The 21,933-nt window shown below is 42.2% G+C and overlaps 1 protein-coding gene across 5 annotated transcripts in view; it reads left to right on the top strand.

The window, feature by feature from the left end:
- Nucleotides 1–21,933, top strand: part of aplp2 (amyloid beta (A4) precursor-like protein 2) — a 72,104-nt gene that overhangs the window by 46,418 nt on the left and 3,753 nt on the right. The window contains exons 5-17 of one of the 5 annotated variants that reach the window (XM_023283568.3): nucleotides 4,589–4,809; nucleotides 4,989–5,188; nucleotides 5,520–5,687; nucleotides 8,230–8,363; nucleotides 8,528–8,602; nucleotides 8,920–9,078; nucleotides 10,047–10,175; nucleotides 12,363–12,462; nucleotides 13,082–13,255; nucleotides 13,944–13,979; nucleotides 16,160–16,242; nucleotides 17,371–17,448; nucleotides 19,737–19,892. In XM_023283568.3, coding sequence (XP_023139336.1) covers nucleotides 4,589–4,809; nucleotides 4,989–5,188; nucleotides 5,520–5,687; nucleotides 8,230–8,363; nucleotides 8,528–8,602; nucleotides 8,920–9,078; nucleotides 10,047–10,175; nucleotides 12,363–12,462; nucleotides 13,082–13,255; nucleotides 13,944–13,979; nucleotides 16,160–16,242; nucleotides 17,371–17,448; nucleotides 19,737–19,892 — 1,713 coding nt within the window. The remainder of the gene's footprint in view (nucleotides 1–4,588; nucleotides 4,810–4,988; nucleotides 5,189–5,519; nucleotides 5,688–8,229; nucleotides 8,364–8,527; nucleotides 8,603–8,919; nucleotides 9,079–10,046; nucleotides 10,176–12,362; nucleotides 12,463–13,081; nucleotides 13,256–13,943; nucleotides 13,980–16,159; nucleotides 16,243–17,370; nucleotides 17,449–19,736; nucleotides 19,893–21,933) is intronic. The other 4 variants (XM_023283573.3, XM_023283571.3, XM_023283569.3 and 1 more) reach the window with 4 other exon arrangements.

The raw sequence follows: 21,933 nt of genomic DNA on the forward strand, positions 1-21,933 counted from the left end.
AGTTCAACCGAAAAGGTCCAAAAGTTTCACAGTTGCACTGAGCAGGACGGAATGTTTCGTTTTTTGTTGAATCTGGTCACAGCAAATGGTTTGTACTTTTTACAACAAGACAATTTTTCATAATTTTAGTGCAGATTTGGTTCACTTTTCTGACTGAATGCCGTGTAATAGATGTTTAGCTATGAAGGAAATACTTCATAGGAGACAGTAGGAGGCTGTATCTCAGATATAGCATTACACAGCCTGCAGTTCAGCCGAAAGGTTTCTGAATTTTTGTTATATGATTGTTAGTTTCAGCTGAGTCACAAATGTCTTCAAATCTGCGTGTAGTTTGTTTTTTACAGAATCTGATCACTGCAAATGGTTTAGTTTTGGTGACGAGGGTATTATTTTTGAGATTTTAAGCACAGATTTGGTTGAGTTTGAATTAAACATTCCTGAATTTTCAGCTACACAGCCTGCAATTCAGTCGATAAGTTCTTGAATTTTTGTACCAGGATTGCTGGTCACAGCTCAGTCACTAATGTTGTGCCGAGTGTTTCCTTTTTTACAGAATCTGCTCACTGCAAATGGTTTATTTTGGGAGACAGAGCAAGTTTAGGCTCTGTCTCCCAGGCTTTAGGCAAGAGTTTAGGCTCAGATTTGGTTTGGTGTTCTGACCCGAATGGCACTTGATAGATGTTTGCTTTTAAAGAATTACTTCAGAGGAAACAGTGGGAGGCTCTACCTCAGAAATAGCAGAGAAATGGAAAAAGACAAGTCCTGTGGGAAGGGAAAGCGTCGAGCACCGGCTTAACTTTTAGAAATTAAACCGGCCAAATTTTTCAGTCCCTGCCACACTTTCATTACGTTCCAGTCCTTCCTCTCTAATGTGTTTCCACCTGTCTCCGAGGTCCTCTGATCACAGGCTGACTGGGAGCCCTCACATTTCAGCTCCTAATCAGATTAGTGTTGTGGCTGTAATGCAGCTAATCCCCCCTGGGCAGCTCCAGAGTCGGCCCCCGGGGGCCACTCTGACCACGACAGCGTCACACTCTTGTCACTTCCCGACTCTTACAAACAGAGTTTCATCTGCAGCCGTCCAGAGGCAACGACAACCTGCAGTCGATAACAAATTTGTCACAGGCGAGCAGTAATAAATCTCAACCAGTGGGGAAAATCTGGGTAAAGAAAAATGATTCAGAAACAGTGTCTCTCTGTCACCACCTGCCACTGAGACGTTCAGCTAATCCCCCGCTGCCACAGTGGAGTTTCTCAGCAGCCATCAATTAGACTGAACTCGCACTCGGTTCCTCCTCGCTGCTGTTTGAAGAACGCGATTGGTGAAAAATCACTTAGAGGAGTTTCTGGAAGTGTGACGATTAATCATCCTACTCAGTGTGTGAGCAGAGAACCGACTCTGTGTTCTGTAGCTGGATAGACTTGTTACTTTCTCACTAAGCTAAAAGTTTACTTCTCTGACTGGTTAAATGGAATAAGGCCGATTATAAACAAGGATTTCTTCTACTTTTAGATTTTGCCGGACGTCACATATGTGCTGCTGGCTTGAATTCATGCACTGCTGTTCAGAGTTTGGGGTCACTCAGGCAATTTCATGCTTTCCATGAAAATTCACACTTTTATTCATGTGCTAACATAACTGCACAAGGGTTTTCTAATCATCAATTAGCCTTTCAACACCATTAGCTAACACAATGTAGCATTAGAACACAGGAGTGATGGTTGCTGGAAATGTTCCTCTGTACCTCTATGGAGATATTCCATTAAAAATCAGTTGTTTCCAGCTAGAATAGTCATTTACCACATTAACAATGTCTAGACTGGATTTCTTATTATTAATTTAATGTTATCTTCATTGAAAATTTTCTCCAAAAATAAGGACATTTCTAAGTGACCCCAAACTTTGGAATGGTAGTGTATGTGAGAATCCATAAATGTTATAAAAAAAACAGGTTGAAAACAAGTTTTTAAAACTTTTCTTTGAAGTACATTTCTTAGTTGAGCCGTCTTCTGCATTTTCCCTACTTAAAGGTGCAAAAGAGTATATTTTATTATCAATTACTATGAATAGTTTCTTGCAGAATACAGGTAGCTTAAACTTTTACTTTTGTCTTGTGTTACTTGTACCATGTTGGATTTTATAGTATTTGTAACTTTATAGTGATGTCTCTTCTTGGCGAGGTCTCCCTCCAGCAAGACATTTTAATCTCAAAGAACTTCCTGGTTAAATTAAGGCTAAATTAAAAATACATAGAATAAATAAAACATGTAAATTAGTGAAAATGGATTTTTTGAAAACTCTTTCGCATGTTTTCGTTATTACTCCACCAAGGAACGTGGTGGAGTTATGTGACGATCGGCGTTGGTTTGTCCGTCTGTCTGTCTGTCTGTCTGTCTGTCTGTCTGTCTGTCTGTCTGTCTGTCTGTCTGTCTGTCTGTTAGCAACATTACTCAAAAACAGACAAACGGATTTGGATGAAATTTTCAGGAAAGGTCAGAAATGACACAAGGACTAACTTGATAGATTTGATAGTGATGTGGCTTATAGTCTGGATCCACCGATTTGTTAAAGATTTCTGTATCATTGTGAGATAGCAGCACTGTGTATATGTAACTATGACAACAAGTAAACACTACTGACGATCACATGATTGCGATCCTACTACAAATCCACTGCTGCGGAGTCAGCCATTGGAAATTATACAACATCCATGCAGCCTTGGCGGAGTACTGCGTTGTCTGAGTGCTTTTCTTGTTTTTTGCTAATGAATTCATTTAACTTCTACGGTTTCCACCCATGATAATTCACACAGTGTTTGTGTCATTATTGTTTAGTGGTTGCTTTAACCTTCTCAACCTCCAAGCAGTTTCTGGGCTTTCTTTTGCTCCTTTCACATTTTGACTCACTATGGGATCATTTTTCACTACATTATAAAGTCCTCCAACATGTTTTTGTGCAGTGTGGCACAGTTAGAATGCCATAAATCATTACAAAGATGAAAAAAAAATTGAATTTCTTTGATTATTTGTCTTACAAAAATAAAAAAAAAATGGATCAATACCTAAAAAACGTGTTACTAACGCTGAATAAATTATCCCTAAACATGATAAAGTTTTTTTTATCTATTTCCATTTTATAGCCTCTACAAACCGTGTTTTCCCACTATTCACACATGAATCTTACAACAACTTCCTCCTCTGTATCAGATTTTTGAGCCATGCCGCATTTATTTTACAGATGAAGTATGTTTTATTTTCCTCTCAATGTCTGTAATTTGTTTTGATATGTGTCTCCTGCAGTTTAGCCAAGTAATCACTTAATCCTTAGTTTATCTTTGGTGAACTTTTGAATGTGGAAAAGTTAATATCAAATTTCAGGTTGTAGTTGTTTTTTTGTTTTTTGTTTTTTGAGGGTTTTTTTGCATTTCGTGGTTTATTCAAGGACCATAGGAAAGTTAAGATGTCAATGATCTTTCTATTTTAACAGTTTCTTGCTCTGATAAGTGGTGTAATGTTTGTGCGATAGTTTTTTTTAAAAGTACCATTTAAACCCAACGCTGGGTCAGCTAAGTCAGTTATGGCTTCTCGGCTGTGCTAAGGATCCTTGGAAAGTTAAAAAAAATCAATGATTCTTTCTGCTTTTGCAATGTCTTGCTCTGATAAGTGGTGTGATTTTGACAGTTTTTTCAAAGACAGCATCTTTTTGAATGAGGAAGAATAAAGAGATTTCTATTAAATATCAAATTTCAAGTTATTTTTGAAACTCTCTGATCCTTTATTCAAGGAAAGTTGAAAAGTCAGTGGTTCTTTCTGTTTTTTATCATTTTTTGTTCTGATAGGTAATGTAATTTTGGCTATTGTTTTAAAAATAACAGGCTTTGTAAACCTACCGGCAGGTTTCAGGTAAGTCTATAATGGCTTCTCGTTTGCACTGAAGTTGACAGAATATGATGTATTCGGTTTTCACTCATGTCATTCACTTGGTGATTCTTTGAATTAGACATGCAGAATAAAGTGATTTTAAGCTTCTGTTATAATAATTATGGGGAAATAATGGGAAATAATTGGGAAATAATTTTCCCAACTGAATGATTAGTTTCTAGCTGTTTTTACAGTTTCCTGGGTATTGCTTTAAAAACAACATGCCTTTTTGGCTATTTTTTCAAAGATAACAGACCTTTTAAAGCCACCGGTGGGTTGCAGCTGAGTCAGTTGTGGCGTCTCATTTGGCTGAAGTTGGCAGAATCTGGTGTATTCAGTGTGTTTTTGGTGCCACTTTGAATTAGACGTGTATAATAAAGTGATTTTAAGTTTATATTTGGTTTATTTTCCCAACTTGAATGATTAGTTTCTTGCTGTTTTTACAGTTTCCTCGCACTGATAAATGGTGTGATTTCGAAAGGTTTTTAAAAGATTTCACATCCACCAGAAGGTTTTTTGGTGTTTAGAGGTTTAGTATTGCCCTGGTGAATAAAAAACGAACAGACCTCGCCCTGTCAAAGCTACAGTAGCTGAGAGATCACATCAGCATCATCTGGAGCCCTGTGCTATTCCGTTTCATCAGCATCTCTTTGCTTTTACCCCTCAGGCCTGTGCCAAGAGCTCCATGGTGCTGCACAGCTACGGCATGCTGCTGCCCTGTGCCATCGACAAGTTCCACGGCACCGAGTACGTCTGCTGCCCGTCCTCTCGCACCGGGGAGTCCAACCCGCCGTCGCTGCCCTCCCAGGAGGACGACGTGGACGAGGAGGTAGAGGACGAGGAGATCGACATGGTGGACATGGAGGACGAGGACCCCAAAGAGGAGAGGTGAGCAGAAATGATCCTGGCATGTTTTTTTTCCGCTAAATATTGCAAGCGTAACATCCACTCGGTTGCGAAGGGCAGGTATTACCGGCCATCTGGATGAATTAAAGTTCCATGACAGTGATCTATGGCAGCTGCTCTGCCTTGTGTAATAAATCACTCCTCTGCCTGGCTTCGCTCAGCGAGACTCCGGCTGACGAGCAGCCAACGCAGAAGGAGGAGCCGGTGGACGAGGACGAAGACGAGGAGGAGGAGGACGAGGAGGAGTACCACTACGTCTATGAGGATGAGGAGACAGATAAGGAGGACGAGGACGAGAAGAAAGAGAGCAGCAAAATGTCAGAGAGCCAGGACGAGGACAAGACTTTACAAGAAGTGAAAGGTTTGTAGCAAGTTGTTCTAAATGATAATCCTCCCTCTCTGTCTGTCTCTGTTTAATTATTTGGCACTTTGCCTTCCTTTTAAATACAATCCAACCTTTTCAGTCTGTAATTAGATAAATGTGTATATCAGACACTCAGACACTGAGTTCTGCTTTATCAGAGTGAAAGGACAAATCATCCTGCACTAGAGGAGCTGCAGCAGCGTTTGCATTAATCATGTTTGTAGTCACAGTGCTGGTAATGAGTGTGTCTGCTAGTTGCTTGTGATAGAGAGTGGTATTCAGTGCTGCCCCTAGTGGCCAGATGATCTAACAGGCTGTCCCCCGGCAGCGGTGTGCACCCTGGAGGCTGAGACGGGCCCCTGTAGGGCCTCCATGCCCCGCTGGCACTTCGACATGAGCCAGAGGAAGTGCGTTCGCTTCGTATACGGGGGCTGCGCCGGCAACCGCAACAATTTCGACTCAGAGGAGTACTGCATGGCCGTGTGCAGACGCCTGAGTAAGTCTTGACGTGGCAGGGGCCGGTTTCAAACAGCCCTCTATCTCTCTCTGTGTCTGTGACTCTCTGCTGAAAACACTGGAGGATAACGCAGGTTCAGTCTGTCGCTGAGCTTTGAGCTGAACACCTGTTCCGCCGTCTTCAGCTCCCACTAATTAAATCACTGTAGCTGCTGTTACCATGTCACCTCCACCAACAGTCACAGCCACCGGATTCACTCAAAATTATCCGTTTTTCCACCGAGACATGAAGGGCTGCTTCCATCTGATTAATTGTTTGAACAGAAAAATTATCACCATCTCCTAACACCGACAGCAACATGTTCATCTTGCTGCATCCAACAAGTAAATATATTTAATTTAGAATACTTAAAACAAAAAAAAAAAACAAAAACACTGTGTTCGGGAAATATGAGTCAGATTCAGTTTTTCTTACTTATTTAAATTATTGCTAATTTGTTTTGTCTCATTGGATTAATCAAGTAGTAGTTTCAGCACAACAATACTGAATAAAATGTCACTTTGCATTCGCTCTTTTGCTATTAAATAGGCTTTTTAATATAATAACATAATATATCTCAGTGTTTGGAGTTTATAGTCTCACTGGTTCATTAACTTTTGATTAACTATCAACTAAAAATCAAACAAAATAAAATTAAGCTTATATTAGCTTTTATTTGAGTGAAAAAATACTTAAACTATTTAGATTTCAATGTGTGTGATTTACAAAACCTCAATATAATAACATAAATGTAGGGAAACTGTTAATGGAAAGCAGAAATTAAACGTTTTCCTCATTTTTGAGCACATTTCCTGATTTAATTATTTTTCCCAATTTGAGGTTGTATTTTCTTGAGACTAATTCCTTGTACAGCTGCTGTATTCACACAGCAATCATTAATTGAGAAACTTTTGTTAAGAGAAGACAGAACTCCTGCAGACTTGCAATAAATTTTATTGGAATTACAACTTTTTAGTCATTCAATCTTCGTGAGGTGAAAGCTGAGGGACAAAGAAGATGCAAGACAGATGTAGCCAGAACTTCTTACCATGAGTAAAACAGTATTATTGTTATTTCTGAAGAGGTGATTTTGGATAAACTGTATTAATTAAGATCAGTTTTAGATGTATATGGTCGCTTTTTTCTGCCTCACTGTAGCAGCAGATCCGAGACCTTCCAAGTAATTTATTGTATGTGATACAAAACTAAAATTAAAGTTAAGATTTAAGTAAATCATCCAAATTATAACACATACCTTTTCTTTATTGTCCCTGTTTGGCTTCACCTGATGAAATGTTATTTAAATCTAGCTGGCATGTTCTGTGTAACTCAGTTATACCTGATATTGGACTTAAACTAAAAGTTTAAAATTACTTTGTGCAGGAGTTCTCTTTTGTCTTAACTATGGATATTTCCTCCTACACACCTGAGAGATTTTACAGTCTGTTTTTGTTCAAGAAAAGTATGATTTTAAGAGCAAAACTGAGATACTACTGCCAAAGATATCCAGTATCCTGGATCCTAGACCTTCTAAGTAATATCTGTGATGCAAAATTAAAATTATAGTTAAGATTTTATTAAATAATCCGAAGTATCACACTCATACTTTCACATCTCCTCACTTTCTTCCTGCTTTAGTGTTCATTCACATGCATGCATATTGAAATAGTCTTCAAGTTTTCTGTCTTCTTGTTTTGCCTGTCAGTGTTTGCTGCCATTTGTTCATGTGTCTGTCTGTCTGCCAACCCGTCTGTCTGCCTGTCTGTCTGTCTGCCCACAAAACACTGCCACTATTTTTGATAGAAACTCACCGACACACATCAGTAAGCATCTCCTTTTTTTTTTTTTTTTTTGCACCTCGCAGTGATTCACTCTTCATCAGGTTAGACACAGTTCATGGCCACAACCAACTGGATTTCTCTTTTTTTTCACTCCAGAAATAAAGACTTTTAGAGCTGAAGCGGTGAAGTTTAGAGAAGGAACTGTCAGGGGGGTTTATCTTTTAACCCGTGCCTCCGTTTTTGTTTTTTTGTTTTTTCTTTTGACGTTTGGGTGAACCGATGAGGTCTCTTGCTGTTTGCGAGCCCGGAGCGGTATTGTTTTGGCGAGTCGCAGTGATGCAGGCAGTGAGTCCTGCGTGACTGTATAGCGAAGAAAAAAAAAAACCCCAGAATGGAGCCCACTGGCCTCGCCTCAGATGACCCAGCTGTCAAACGCAGAGATATTTCCATTAGTGCTGGAGACGCGACCTGTCAGCGGAAAGCCGATGGGAAGATGAAAGGAATCCAAATGGAAAGACTGTCAGATTCTCTTAAATTTATCAGACTTACTAAGGGTGGAGGGACGCCAATGAGAGGAGTGCTTTCTGTGAGGATTTTGGTCCCAACTTCAATCTGCATTCAACTCTCTTCCTCCCTTTGTGCCCAGTTGTGTGTCTTTGTCTTGCTGCCCACCTGTGTCTGCTTTGGATCTGTTTTCTGTTGCCGCTTTCCTGCGCAAACCCCCCAAACCGCTCACCGGCTGTCCGTTTGAAACTTTGCAGTCACGCCCCCGACTCCTCAGCCCGCCGACGACGTGGACATCTACTTCGAGACCCCCGCCGACGACAAGGAGCACAGTCGCTTCCAGAGAGCCAAAGAGCAGCTGGAGATCAGACACCGCAACCGCATGGAGAGGGTGAGTCGGGACACAGATTCCCTAATTAAAAGGATTAAAGTGTCTTACCGCTCGATTGCACTCAGCAGTGAGATCAGGACGAGGAACAAGGTGACACTTTTCCTGCCTGAGATGCTGCAGGACCACCTTGCGTGCCCCTTCATTTCACGTGTCTCTTCCTGCAGGTAAGGAAAGAGTGGGAAGAGGCTGATCGCCAGGCTAAGAACCTGCCCAAGGCAGAGAGGCAGACATTGATCCAGGTAAGACACTGATCCTTCCCCCCCTGGGAGTCTCAGCCCCTTTTGTCCCTTTGTTTGGATGAGATGTGACGGCTTACAGGCCCTCGGTCCCTCACTCCCTGCTCCATTAAAGATCCCTTTTCCCCGGCTGCTCTATCTTTATCACTCTAAGGCTAAATTAGGGCACCGTCTGAATGGGGAGACTTCTAAATGAGTCCCCAACTCCCTTGACAAGCCTGGAAGGCGACATGAGTGAAACGGAGAGCTGCTTAGTCGAAGCTGAAAGAGCGCCTCGCATATTTAGGCACATTTATATATGATAGTGATTTTGTTTATAGCACTTCCAGGCCATGGTGGAGTCCCTGGAAGAGGAGGCAGCCAGCGAGAAGCAGCAGCTGGTGGAGACTCACCTCGCCCGGGTGGAGGCCATGCTGAACGACCGCCGCCGTCTGGCCCTGGAGAACTACCTGGCCGCCCTGCAGGCCGACCCCCCCAGGGTAAACCGGCATCTTTTTTTTATCTCCAACTGTTTCTGCCTCTGTTTACAAATTCACACAGGGTTCAGTCAGGCCACACCGAGCGACACCCTCCGCTCTGTGGCTAATCTCATCTCCCGTCAAAAGACCCTCTGCCAACTCGCAATTCATCACGAGGAGAATGGATTACTGCACCCAGAAAAACACACATCCCAAAAAATCCTCCACGAGCACAAAGTCAATCACATTTGAACCTACAGCTATAATCCCTGTGTCATGTTTTTTTCTCTTTAATTCCTTTTATCTAATAGTAGTCTGATCCTTTTGCCAGCACACAGTTTGGCACTCGGTTGAAAGGTGCTGGTCGCCACTCAATCCACCGCTGTTGGGTTTGCGTCCAAAAAAAAGCCATTAATTAAATATTTTCCATTTTAAATTCAAATGTGATAGCGTTACCTGGTTTTTGGAGAGCAGTAAATTTTGTATCTTTGCTTTTGTTACACCTCCAAAATTGCTAATTGCATCATCTCTGCTGTGGTTCTATTTCAGTAAAAAGACTTTATTTTATGTTATATGCAGCTGATTTGGAAACAACATTCTTCTCTTGCCTCTGCTCAGACAAAAGACAATCATTTCCACCCTGTAATTTTTGTTTGAAGTTGCACAAAGTGTGCTCATGTCTAACGAGAGGCTTCGGTCACATCCTTTCATCACTTTGAGATTTATTACCTCGAATCAAACGAACCTGAAACTGATGAAATTTGATTCTTTTGAATGAAAAAATCTAAAGAAGACGAGAGCAATAAACACCTCGGATAACGATAAAATCAGAAAGGAAATAGAATGAACTGATTGCACTTTGAAAAGGAAATTTCTGTTGTCTTGTCTGTATGCACGCGAAACAGGAATACTGTATTATTTAGAGGGCATTTTGCACCATCTAACTCTACTAATTGCCCCATTTTTTCCCGCTTTGTGCCCAATTTCAGCCCCACCGCATCCTGCAGGCCCTGAGACGGTACGTTCGTGCTGAGAACAAGGACCGCCAGCACACCATCCGCCACTACCAGCACGTCCTGGCTGTGGATCCTGAGAAAGCAGCTCAGATGAAGTCACAGGTCGGTGCTTTTAGCCTCAGTAGACTTTGCTGGCTGAAAGTGATGCCTTTATATTGCTTGTTTTGTTCGATCAGCAGCCGAAAAACATGAAATCCACCCATTTTTGTTTAGAATTAATGATATTAAATCGATACAATGGATCATTTATTCATGTAATGTTTCAGATCTGTGTGTTTCAGTTTGTTTAATTGGTGCCTGCCTGTATTTTAAGCTGACAATTAAGACGTCCCATATTAGAGGACGTGTCAGTAAAACTGCAAACCTCGTGCCGAGCCACTTCCTCCTATTCCTGCTCAGACGGGGAAGGGATAATGATGTCTCAGCCTGCCCCTCTCTGCCCTGTTTCTAAGTGTGTAGGAGGTAGAAAGAGTGTGAGTTGTCTCTGAGCCGAAGCCCAGGAGGAGTGAGGAGACTCGCCTGGCGGAGGGGAGGCGGGCCTTTCATTCACTGAAGCCTCAGCCCAAGATTAACATTGCACAGGTCTTGTGTAACGCTGGACTCTGAGCCGCTGCACTGGGGATTTGGCTGGAAGCTCGGCTGTTAGATGTACTCGCCTGTGTGTGTCATTGCCCTTCGACACCATTTACAGTTATCCTCCACCATTACAGATGACACAGCAGATGGATGAAACAGCACAGTGAAGGGTGGGAAGCAGGGCTGGAGGGCTGCTATTTAGATAAATCGATGGATACTGGGAGGCGCTGGACCTCTGTGCTCAGCCATGAGTAGCCGATCTGTGTTGTTGTGCTCTCGCAGTGTTTACTTGCTCAGCTCCAATCACTGCAGCAAGTCTACATTTTCATTCTCACTTTTTTGCGACTCCCCGTGCCTCAGCTGTCTGGCTCCGGCATGGTTGCATGAAAATGGCTTTTTTTCCCCCCCTGCACTGGGACATGTAATCTTTATAATGAAGATTGTTTGTCAGACATGGACAGAAAGGTGCCACAAGGGCTGCAGCACATCTCTCTAATGAGAAAAAGGTGCGTTATTGCCATCTGTTGCTGGCGCTGGTGCACTGCAGCCATGTGTTGTGAGATTAAAACAGTCAATCATCATAGTGGGAAATAAACACCAGTTACCTGCCAAGAGCCGGTCAGCTTTGTCAGCGGCGGCTTTTCATATTCTGCCAACCCGCTTTTGGCAGCAGAAATGTGGAAATATTCCGTCTCTGTAAACATTGCACTGCCGGTAGAGATAGTGGAAGTGACCAGGAGTTGTTTTGGATACACAAAGTTTTCTATTTTTTGCCGATCAAACGAGTCGTGCGACTGTGATACGGCGGTGATCATCGGGGCTGACAGGCAGTGGATCCTGTCAAGTCGGTTCAGAGCTTCAAGTCTGATTTGAATATTACATGCAGCAACTTGTTTTATGTGTGCAAGTTGGCTGGCTGCGAGCGAGGCTGAGTTCATCTGGAGAAATATGCTCTCCCCCCTCCCCCTGAAAGCACATTTCTGTGACAGCTCAGTTTAAATTTGTGAACATGAACAGCTCTCTCTAGTCAGCGCATTGATATTCTGGGCAGTGAACAGCCAGCTGACTGCCCTCAGAGTTGCACTGTATGGTGATTTATTCCATTTGGAGGAGATTTCAAGGCTGTTTCTTCATTTCCAAAACAAAAAAACCCCAGATTTGTAGTTGAATCAAGGTTTTTGCCAACATAAGAAGATTTTCTTTGCTTCATCATCTCATCTTGTGTTGTCATCTACTTCTTTTTGGTTGGATTTTATCGTATTTTTCCTCCTGACGCCTATTTCTGAGAGTGAATTGTAACCTTTGCATATGACACTGCATTGCTAGCTTCTCTGCAAATATCAAAATCTCAAAATAGGACTGCAGTCGATGACACAAGGTGGCAAAACTTCACTAGTGGCTGTGAAAAAGGGGGATTCTCTGGTTCACTGATGTGAGATTTTGACTAATAGTCTGATATTCACACTGTTATTAATTGTAATTGGATCAACATTAAAGTAATTTAAATTAATGGATTTACTGAGCACCATAAAATTGATCAGCAACTATTTTAACGAGTGCTTTATCATTTATATTTTATCTTAAAAGGCTTTTCAGCATTTCTGCATCTCATAACTTGAATTCTGCCTTTGATTTTGGGAGCTTTACGTTGGATTTGAATTATTAAAACAGTTTCACTTGAAATAAATAAATTGAAATCCGTGTGTTTTCCAGGTGATGACCCACCTGCGGGTGATCGAGGAGAGGATGAACCAGAGTCTGTCTCTGCTCTACAAAGTTCCTTATGTGGCCGAAGAGATTCAGGATGAAATCGGTGAGTCTTGTGCAGTCGAAGACCCCCATGTTGCCTGGAGGGAGGGACTGTGCCGTGTAATAAGAATGAAGAGAAATGAAAACAGTGCTGGAATTCATATATGTGCCTGACCGACAGAGCCAAAGCATCACATTTCTTGTGTCTTGCGGCGATTTTTTTTGTCGTATATCTGTTGCAAACTGAAAAAAACTCAAGGAAATATATTAGTTATCAGAGGCACAGAAAAACTCAGACCTGCAGTTAGATCTAAACTGCATTTAGGATGTGTTCATGCTCACTCAGGAAATGTCCAGTGCATTTTAATATTATCTTTTGTTTCCTCCACTTCATTAAAGGAACAATAGTTTGCAGCAAAGATTAAAGTGGAGCGGCTACAGTGACAGAACTGGGTCACAGCTTTCACCGAGCAGCGTTCTGTTGGGACATGTGCACATTTATATGGAAAATAGCTCTCAGGAAAATACTAATTGGTACTTAGCAGAAATGGGAGCAGACTGTTGGCTAGAAAATGTTGAGAGTCATGGGTGAAGCCGTGCGTCGCTGCCGTGTCTCAGGTTGACAGGCGTTAGTTAGCATGCAGAGCGCCGCCTCATGCTCTGTCACTTGCCCTTTTCTGCAGACGAGCTGCTGCAGGAGCAGAAAGCCGACATGGACCAGTTCCTGTCGTCCATCTCCGAGTCGCAGCCGGACGTCACCGTGTCGTCGGAGGAGAGCGTGGAAGTCCCCATCTCCGAGGGCAAACCCTACCGGCCCATCCAGGTCACATCGCTGGGGTCCCGCTCAGAGCCGGAGGGTGAGCAGCTCCAGACACTGTCAGCAGCGAGAACAACACCGAGGCTGTTTGCTGAACAATAGGTCGCACACACAACTCTCTGTGAAGGACATTAGTGATGAATCACGCCAGAACTGTTGCACAATGACAGACAATAGGTTTACAATGTGTTTCTGCTGATGGAAATGTGCTGTGGAGCCCTGGGTTGGGACTTATCTGTGCCTGCACATTTCCCTGTGGCCTCGCCTTCAACACAGCACTACTGAAGTTCAGATAAAGGCACAAAGCCTCAGGCTTTGGTGCCGAGCTGGAGCCAGAAGCTTGAGGAAAAAATGAGCAGTTATGGCTCTATTCTTTGTCACATTTGTGCCAAACAAAAGACTGAATCCTCAAGGAGAAAAAAGTGATGGATGGAATGCTTCCAGCGAGATGGAAAGCAAATTACAAGTAAATCCCCAAAGGAGCGTTTCACATACATGCCAGCAGCCCAGAGGGCTTAGACACAGCTAGCCAATTCTGAAATGGCTCCCTTTTTAAGTTTGATTATCTCTCAAATTTATTTTCGTACTCTTCCCTGCTGAACTCTTTTCCTAATCAATTAACACAGCTTGATAATCCTGCCTTTTCTCTTCTTACTTAAGTTTTCTCTCTTCTCTCCTCCCCCTTTTTCTGATCTTCTTTTTTGTTGTTGATCATTTCTAATGCCAAGGCGATCTATCAGACTCCCCACGTGCCTTCAAGAAAGGTTGGTGCCTCTGTTGCGTCTTGTTTTTCTGCCCTCCCATCTCCCAAACCATCCCATCAACTCTTTTGTTCCACTGTCCTCCTTTTCCTCTCCCTTTGGTACAGTTTCCTCTCTCTACCCTCCATTCCTGTTTTATCAGAAGCCATCTGTTAGTTAATTTTCTCCCCTTTTTTGATGACTCGCATGGGCAGCGTTGTTAGATCTCAGCTGCTCTTATGGTTTCCATCATAGTAGGATTATCACCTCATGCTGAACAGCAGTCAGTAGCTTCCAGGTCTGGGAGACATTGGTCACAGCCGGCTCCCCTCTCAGAGACTCTCGAGTCGTGTGTTTGCTGTCATCCCGTCCTCAGTGCTTAATTATTCCACCGCCCACGCTCTCATTCTCCTCATCACTCGCCCTCTTCCTGATAGGAGCCGCAGCATTTAGTGTCGCCATCTGAGGCTCGGTGTTTCCACTGCTGACCCACAGCTCGGCCTAAATTGGCGCAATTAGTCCTCCGAGGCCGGAGACTGAGATGCTGTTCCATCTCCTGTTTGGTCTGATAGGGGTTTAACCTCATGAACTTACTGAGTGAACACAGAGATCCCTGCCACTAGTTGCTGAACCTAAATTAGCAGGAAAATCAGTTTTTAACACCTGAACCCGGCGAGTATAGAACACATCTGCTTGATTAATGACCTGAATCGTCGTCGGTTGATTTTCTGTCAATTGGGAAATCAATTAATGGTGTAACAGTTTCACAACTTGCTCATGCTAATGAGTGATCACATTGTTATCACGGCTGGCTGTGCCACTGTGTGCACACTGCAGTGCCGTCTGATAACCTGCATCTCTGACGTCTCTTCTGCTGAGGGAGGCTCATAAACGCACGTCATTGTTCCTCACTTAATCCAAAGGCTATTGTGTTAATCTTAAGTGTCTGGCACTGACTGACGTGCAGCAGCAGAGGGTAATAAGCTGATGGTGAATGGTGCCCTCGCTGCCACGTTTGCCCTCTTTCCCCTCACTTATTTCATGGTGTATGTATTTGCTTTAACCCTCTAAACACCTAAACATGCCTACAGTTTTGAAAGGCATGAGAAAATCAACAAATTTTCAGTATTTGTCAGAGCCACAAACTGCAAAAACGGAGAAAAAATCTTTGGATGTGCTGTTCTGCAGGAAAAAAACACCAAATCTAAGCTCAGAATGACAATAATTCATCAAAATGACTTTACTCTGCATATCTCCTTTAAAAAATTGCCAAAAATTTGGCTCATGCATTAGCTGGATTCCTGCAAAAACAAAAAATTCTGCTCTCCTCTACACATCTGAAAAGATATTAGTGACTCAAGTGCAACTTACAGTAAAGTGACAAAAATTCTGAGACTTTTTGGTTGAACTGCAGATGGTGTTTACACAGAGCAGAGAGTATGAAAACAAATAATAATGGAAATAGTCAGATAATTTTAGCATGTAGAGATACCATTTTTCCAGTATCGGCAACATCTGTGGTAAAATGGTTTATGTGTCAATTCCAGGGTTTTCAATTATTGTACTAAAGAAATCCAACTTTTACTTTTACTTTATTGATGTTTCGTATGTGTCATACTGCACCCAAGACATTTTGGAGTTCTTTCTATTTCTGGCCATGTTTGTGCAGTTTCCATAGAGATGCAGGACTATATATTGGAGGGAAAAAAGAGCCCACATTGAGTAAAAATGTGACAGGAGCAAAAAAAAAAAAAAAACCTTAGAAACTGCCTGGGGTTCAGAATGATAAGAGATCAGTCTATCATGCATGTTTTTTAAAGATTGTATAAGAAGAAGCAAAGTGATATGAGATAAGTGAGAGATACAAAAACGCCAGGATTGTCGTAACTGTAAAGTGGGGTTTCATTTAGTGAGTGGATGCATGGAGCTGTGTGTTTACAGAGAAACCTCAGCTTTATGCAAAGCAGCGCTTTGAGAGGGCCTTTGTAGATGCTCACAGTGCTCACACTGTGCTGAATGGAAGAAAGGGCTTTGTTGTCACCAGTCAGCGATGCCACAGTTGTGAGGAGACGGGCTGGATGTCAGTGTGCAGCGGTCCACCACCAATACCACCATCCCCGTTTGTTTGTTTGTTTGTTTATCTGTTTGTGTGTTTGTTTTCGCTAATCTGCCGTTATTGACAGCCGCTTCTTCGCCTCCCGCAGGCTCCGCCATGTCCGGGCTAGACGGTCTGATCGGAGCGGAGGAGAGGATCATCAACAGCAAACCCAAGATCAGCGAAAACGTGGTGAGAGCTCCGTCCTCAGCTTCTGTCAGCGCCTCGAAGCATTCGTCTCTCTGACTTTGCCCAACACGTGAACTGAGAGCAGCGTTGTTAAAGCAGAAGGCAGGGAAAAGAATTGGACAAAGATACCGACAGTGTAATTCCATCGCCGCGACCTCGGTTCGAGGCAGTTGAGCTGATGATTGAAATTAATGAGTGCACGCAGCGCTTTCACATAGCTCTCTTAAGTTCAGCTTCTAATGAGACAGATTATTCCAGTAACTATGTTGTCATAGTTACAGCTATCTCACACTGGGCTGTTTGCGTGTCTGTGTTTGGCTTCTGCCGGCTGACCCTCATTCAGATCAACTCCACGCTTTGTTCAGCAGTCATCGCATGTTGCTTTCCTTTACACACACACACACACACACACACACACACACACACACACACACACACACACACACACACACACCAGCCCTCTTCATGGATTTTACACTGATGTTTGGCTGCTGAATGTGTGCCGTGCCTCGCCTGCTAATCCAACACCGAGCTCAGTGTTTGTGTGTGAATCATGCAAGTTTGTTTTGTTGTTTTTTGTTTTTTTTTTAATTTTTGAATGCATGTTTTCTCTTTATGCCGGTTTTTCTAAGACGGAGCAATCTGAGGTTTTAAAAATAACACCTGAGACGTTTGTCTGGTGAGACTCTGGATTGCTCTGTCTCGACAAACTGCAGATTGTTTTGTTGTTTTTGTTTTTTGTTTTTTTGTTTGTTTCTGCCTCCTGAACACACCACTTCCACTCACAGCGCTCCAGATTAGAGCTCTCAGTAATGAGAGGCCGACAGTCTGTTTTGAAAGACTTGTTAACTGTGTGCCGAGAAGAAAAGTCTGTTGTTGATGCTTGCAAACCCCCCCCTCCCTCTCTCCTTCCAAGACAGCTCCAAGTGTATCATCACCCAAACACAGATAATCCTTACAGTTTACTTCGCTGCACATTCACACCTTCTCGCCTCTCCCTCTCTCTCTCTCTCTCTCTCTCTCTCTCTTGCTTTTCCTGTCTTAAATATATAAATCTCTCTATCACACACATGCAATCGCACACACACATTGTGGCGAGTGTAACCTGGGCTCCCCTGTCTGTGTTGACAGGTGATTGATGAGTCACTGGATGTTAAAGAAGTGGTTTACAGTGCAGAGAGAGTCAGCGTTATGCATGATGATGAGCTGGTGAGTATAGCGGCGCCCTCCACAGGGCTCTCTGGGGAACTGTAGTCATCAACAGTAGTGGGGAGAAGATTGAAAGAAGGAGGGAGAGTGGGAGTGTGTGCAAAGACACCAGTTCTACAGCTGATAACTGTGCAAAAAATAAAAAAAAAATAAAAACAGGAGAAAAACAACAAAAGAAAACCACCACGTTGGAACAGACCCCTAATCCCCCCTCTCTCTCTTGTTTTTTAAAAGTTTTCTGTTCAGGTGAATCTATTTTCTGCATGGGTGCATGTTTTGTTATGTGAATGTATGTGAATGTACACGTTGGAAATCTCGATCCATACGACGAATGTGAAGCCACACAAACTGAGCGCGCTCAGTTTGTGTGTGAGAATGAGCCAGTGATGGGGGAAAAAAGTCTCCAATGGCCGTCCACATATGATTAGTTTGCGTCATATGTGCCAGATTACATTGTGAAGATGGGTGTAAGTGACCGTGGTTGTGTGTATTTACACCCAATTGGCCAAGATATTACACAATCCTCCACAAGGACATGCTGCATGAGAGTGTTCACACTATTCACGAGCCAATCATGTCGTACGGATCTCCTGCCAAAATGATGTCATCCCCGATTCTCTGCTTTTATAACATAACATGAGAATTAAGAGTCAAATCTCCTCCAGTCAATTTATTCAAAGCATCTGCGAGGAAAGTTAATCTGTAAAAGTGTTGTTTTTTTGTTTTTTTTTAACAATCCCTGCAAATACACTTTATGTGCGGAGCAGAAGAAACTAATTATAGTCGTCGAAATGAATTGTTGCTCTTATTTATGCTTTAAAGGGAAATTCTCGTATGAGTCAGCCGCGGTGCTAATCTCATATCTTCCCATTATTGCTATTGATCACGATAACAATTTACTCAAAACCTCTGCTGCTGAGATTTGGAAAAATACAGATTCCAGCAAGAACTATTGATCGCTCCGCATCGATCGGGGGAAGAAGTGCTTACAAAACTTTCCTGAAGAATTTCGCATTAATAGTGATCATCGTGAGCAGCTCTCTTTGAGTAAACACTGATAGCAGAGTCATGGGAATCTTTGTAGTTATTACAACGAACTGCGCAGAGTATTAGATCCAGCTCCGAGTCTGTCTCTGTAATCTGTATTCATGTGCAGGTCTGTTTACAATAGTGTGAGGCTCTCTTTTAATTGAGATTATGTAGAAGTTAGTGAAGTACAAGCGCAGAAGAAGTATTCAGGCACTCTGTTTAAGTAAAAGTACCGACACAGCAACGTAAGAGAGAGTACATAGCAGTATAATAAATGTCAAATATAAAGCTGAAAAGTCCTGATTTGGTCCCTTTGACTGACGTGTTATTATATCTGGTGTCATTATATATTAATGGTGAAGCATCAGTGTGTCAGCAGCATGTTAATGTTGTAGCTGCTGCAGTTTCAACTACTTCATATCCACTTTTATATACAGAGAAAGATGAATCTGAGGGCTGCGAATGTAATTATTGGAAGAAAAGACAAGAAAGACTAAGTTTTGATGCACAAATCTGTTTATAGATTTTGGATTTTTTTTCTCTAATCTGCAAGATATTGAATCATTTGTTACTGAAATTAAATCATGTGAGAAGTTTAGAGGGAAAAATCTGTATTCGATGGAGCTGTTAACAACTCATAGACATCTGAAATGTGAACCCAGCTGCACAGTGCTTCTGAAAAAGTAACAAAATGTTGGAAACTGCTCGTTTAATCTTTAACAGTATGTTGTATTTTAAAGCTTGTCTTATTATCCAGTGTGTGAAGCTGTCAGATTAAAGTAATGGAGTAGAAATCGCAACATTTCCCTCTGAAAGGTCGTGAAAAAAGCAGCATAAAATAGAAATACTTGAGTAAAATACAAGTGTCTCGAAACATTACTTGAGCAAATGTTGTTTCCACCAATGTAAAAGTGGCAGCAAACACAAAAATAAAGTTAAAAAGGTGAAAGTTTAAAAAAAAAAATGCTAATATTAATGGTCTCATGATTGCTGGTGTTAATAGAAATTAGGAATATGAGAATAAAATGGTGACAAATGCTGAAATTTCCTTTTAAACTTTTACATCCATGTTCAGATGATTGAATGGGAGCTTTAACAATCTGAGTGTTTATTCAGCCGTAACAATAAAAGACAGTTGAGGCAACTAGTCCAAGTGTACAATGTCTCGGTTATTACAGCATAAACAGCTTTATTGTGTCGTTCGTTGGTCAGTTGTGTCTGCATGTGTCATCTCATCACTGCTCTTTATCCCTCGTCAGGAGTCCTACCGGCCCCTGGGAGAGGACTTCAGCTTCGGCAGCAGCGCTCTGATTGGCCTGCTGGTGATCGCGGTGGCCATAGCAACGGTGATTGTGATCAGCCTGGTGCTGCTGAGGAAAAGGCAATACGGCACCATCAGCCACGGCATCGTGGAGGTGAGACGCAGACGGAAAACTGCTGTAACATTTAATAGATGGACTGTAGACTGGACATGTAACGCAGATATTATATTATTACATGTGTGACTCTATTTATTCTAGCTAAGGACAAATTAAGTCACTTTTACCAGTCTTGTGTGGAGAGGTTCTCAGTGTAGACATCAGGAACTCACATTGCCAATATCTGCAGCTGAATTAGGAGTAGTTTAAATCCTAGTTTCAGATATCAACTAGCAACACAACCTGCAACACAAACAGCATCACAATCAGCAACACAACCACTAACACAACCTGCAACTTAATCAGCAACACTCACACAACTAGCAACACAACCTGCAACACAAACAGCATCACAATCAGCAACACAACCACTAACACAACCTGCAACTTAATCAGCAACACTCACACAACTAGCAACACAACCTGCAACACTCACATAACTAGCAACATAACTAGCAACACAACCTGCAACACAACTAGCAACACAACCTGCAACACAAACAGCATCACAATCAGCAAAACAACCAACACATCCTGCAACACTCACACAGTATGCAGCACTATCAGCAACACAACCAGCAAAACAACCAACAACACAACCAGCAACACAACCTGCAACACTCACATAACTAGCAACACAACTAGCAACACAACCTGCAACATGACTAGCAACACCACCAGCAACATAACTTGCAACAAACCAGCAGCACAACCTGTAACACAATCAGTAACACAGTCAGCAACACTCACACAATATGCAACATAATCAGCAACACAACCTGCAACACAAATAGCATCACAATCAGCAACACTCATAGAACCAGAAACATAACCAGCAACACAACGAGTAACACAACCTGCAACACAATCAGCATCACAACCAGTCACACAACCTACAACACTCATACAATCAGCAACACAACCAGTCACACAACCTACAACACTCATACAATCAGCAACACAACCAGTCACACAACCTACAACACTCATACAATCAGCAACACAACCTGCAACACAAACAGCATCACAATCAGCAAAACAACCAACACATCCTGCAACACTCACACAGTATGCAGCACTATCAGCAACACAACCAGCAAAACAACCAACAACACAACCACCAACACAACTAGCAACACAACCTGCAACACTCACATAACTAGCAACATAACTAGCAACACAACCTGCAACACAACTAGCAACACAACCTGCAACACTCACATAACTAGCAACACAACTAGCAACACAACCTGCAACATGACTAGCAACACCACCAGCAACATAACTTGCAACAAACCAGCAGCACAACCTGTAACACAATCAGTAACACAGTCAGCAACACTCACACAATATGCAACATAATCAGCAACACAACCTGCAACACAAATAGCATCACAATCAGCAACACTCATAGAACCAGAAACATAACCAGCAACACAACGAGTAACACAACCTGCAACACAATCAGCATCACAACCAGTCACACAACCTACAACACTCATACAATCAGCATCACAACCAGTCACACAACCTACAACACTCATACAATCAGCATCACAACCAGTCACACAACCTACAACACTCATACAATCAGCAACACAACCCACAGTTCTGACCAGGTGTAATTTTAGTATAAAATATCTTTACTTCTCCTCATTTCAACACATCTTGACTGTCTTTTTAAAATATCTTAGATTAAATTTGAACTAGGAAAAAATGTCAATCTCTCAAACTGGACTTCTGCTTTGTTACAGTTTAAATGAATTAAACTTTTGACTCAGTGAAATGCAGATATCTTTCGTTACATCTTTTCAAACATACTGTGGCACTGCAGCAATAACCGTATATTACGAGTCGTTTCACCACCATGTCAGAGCTTCTTTCTAGTGAATTTTAACCTCAAGTTTCTAAAGAATGAAGCTTTCAATTTCCACAAACTCTTTGCTTTGGAGCTCTTCCTATTTCACAGCATTTCCTGGTGGACTTGAAGGGTTAAAGTGCACAAACGTCTTTGAGTGGTTCAACTGCTGACAAATAT

This window comes from Amphiprion ocellaris, chromosome 7 (genome assembly GCF_022539595.1).
Source record: "Amphiprion ocellaris isolate individual 3 ecotype Okinawa chromosome 7, ASM2253959v1, whole genome shotgun sequence".
Classification (NCBI taxonomy): Eukaryota; Metazoa; Chordata; class Actinopteri; family Pomacentridae; genus Amphiprion; species Amphiprion ocellaris.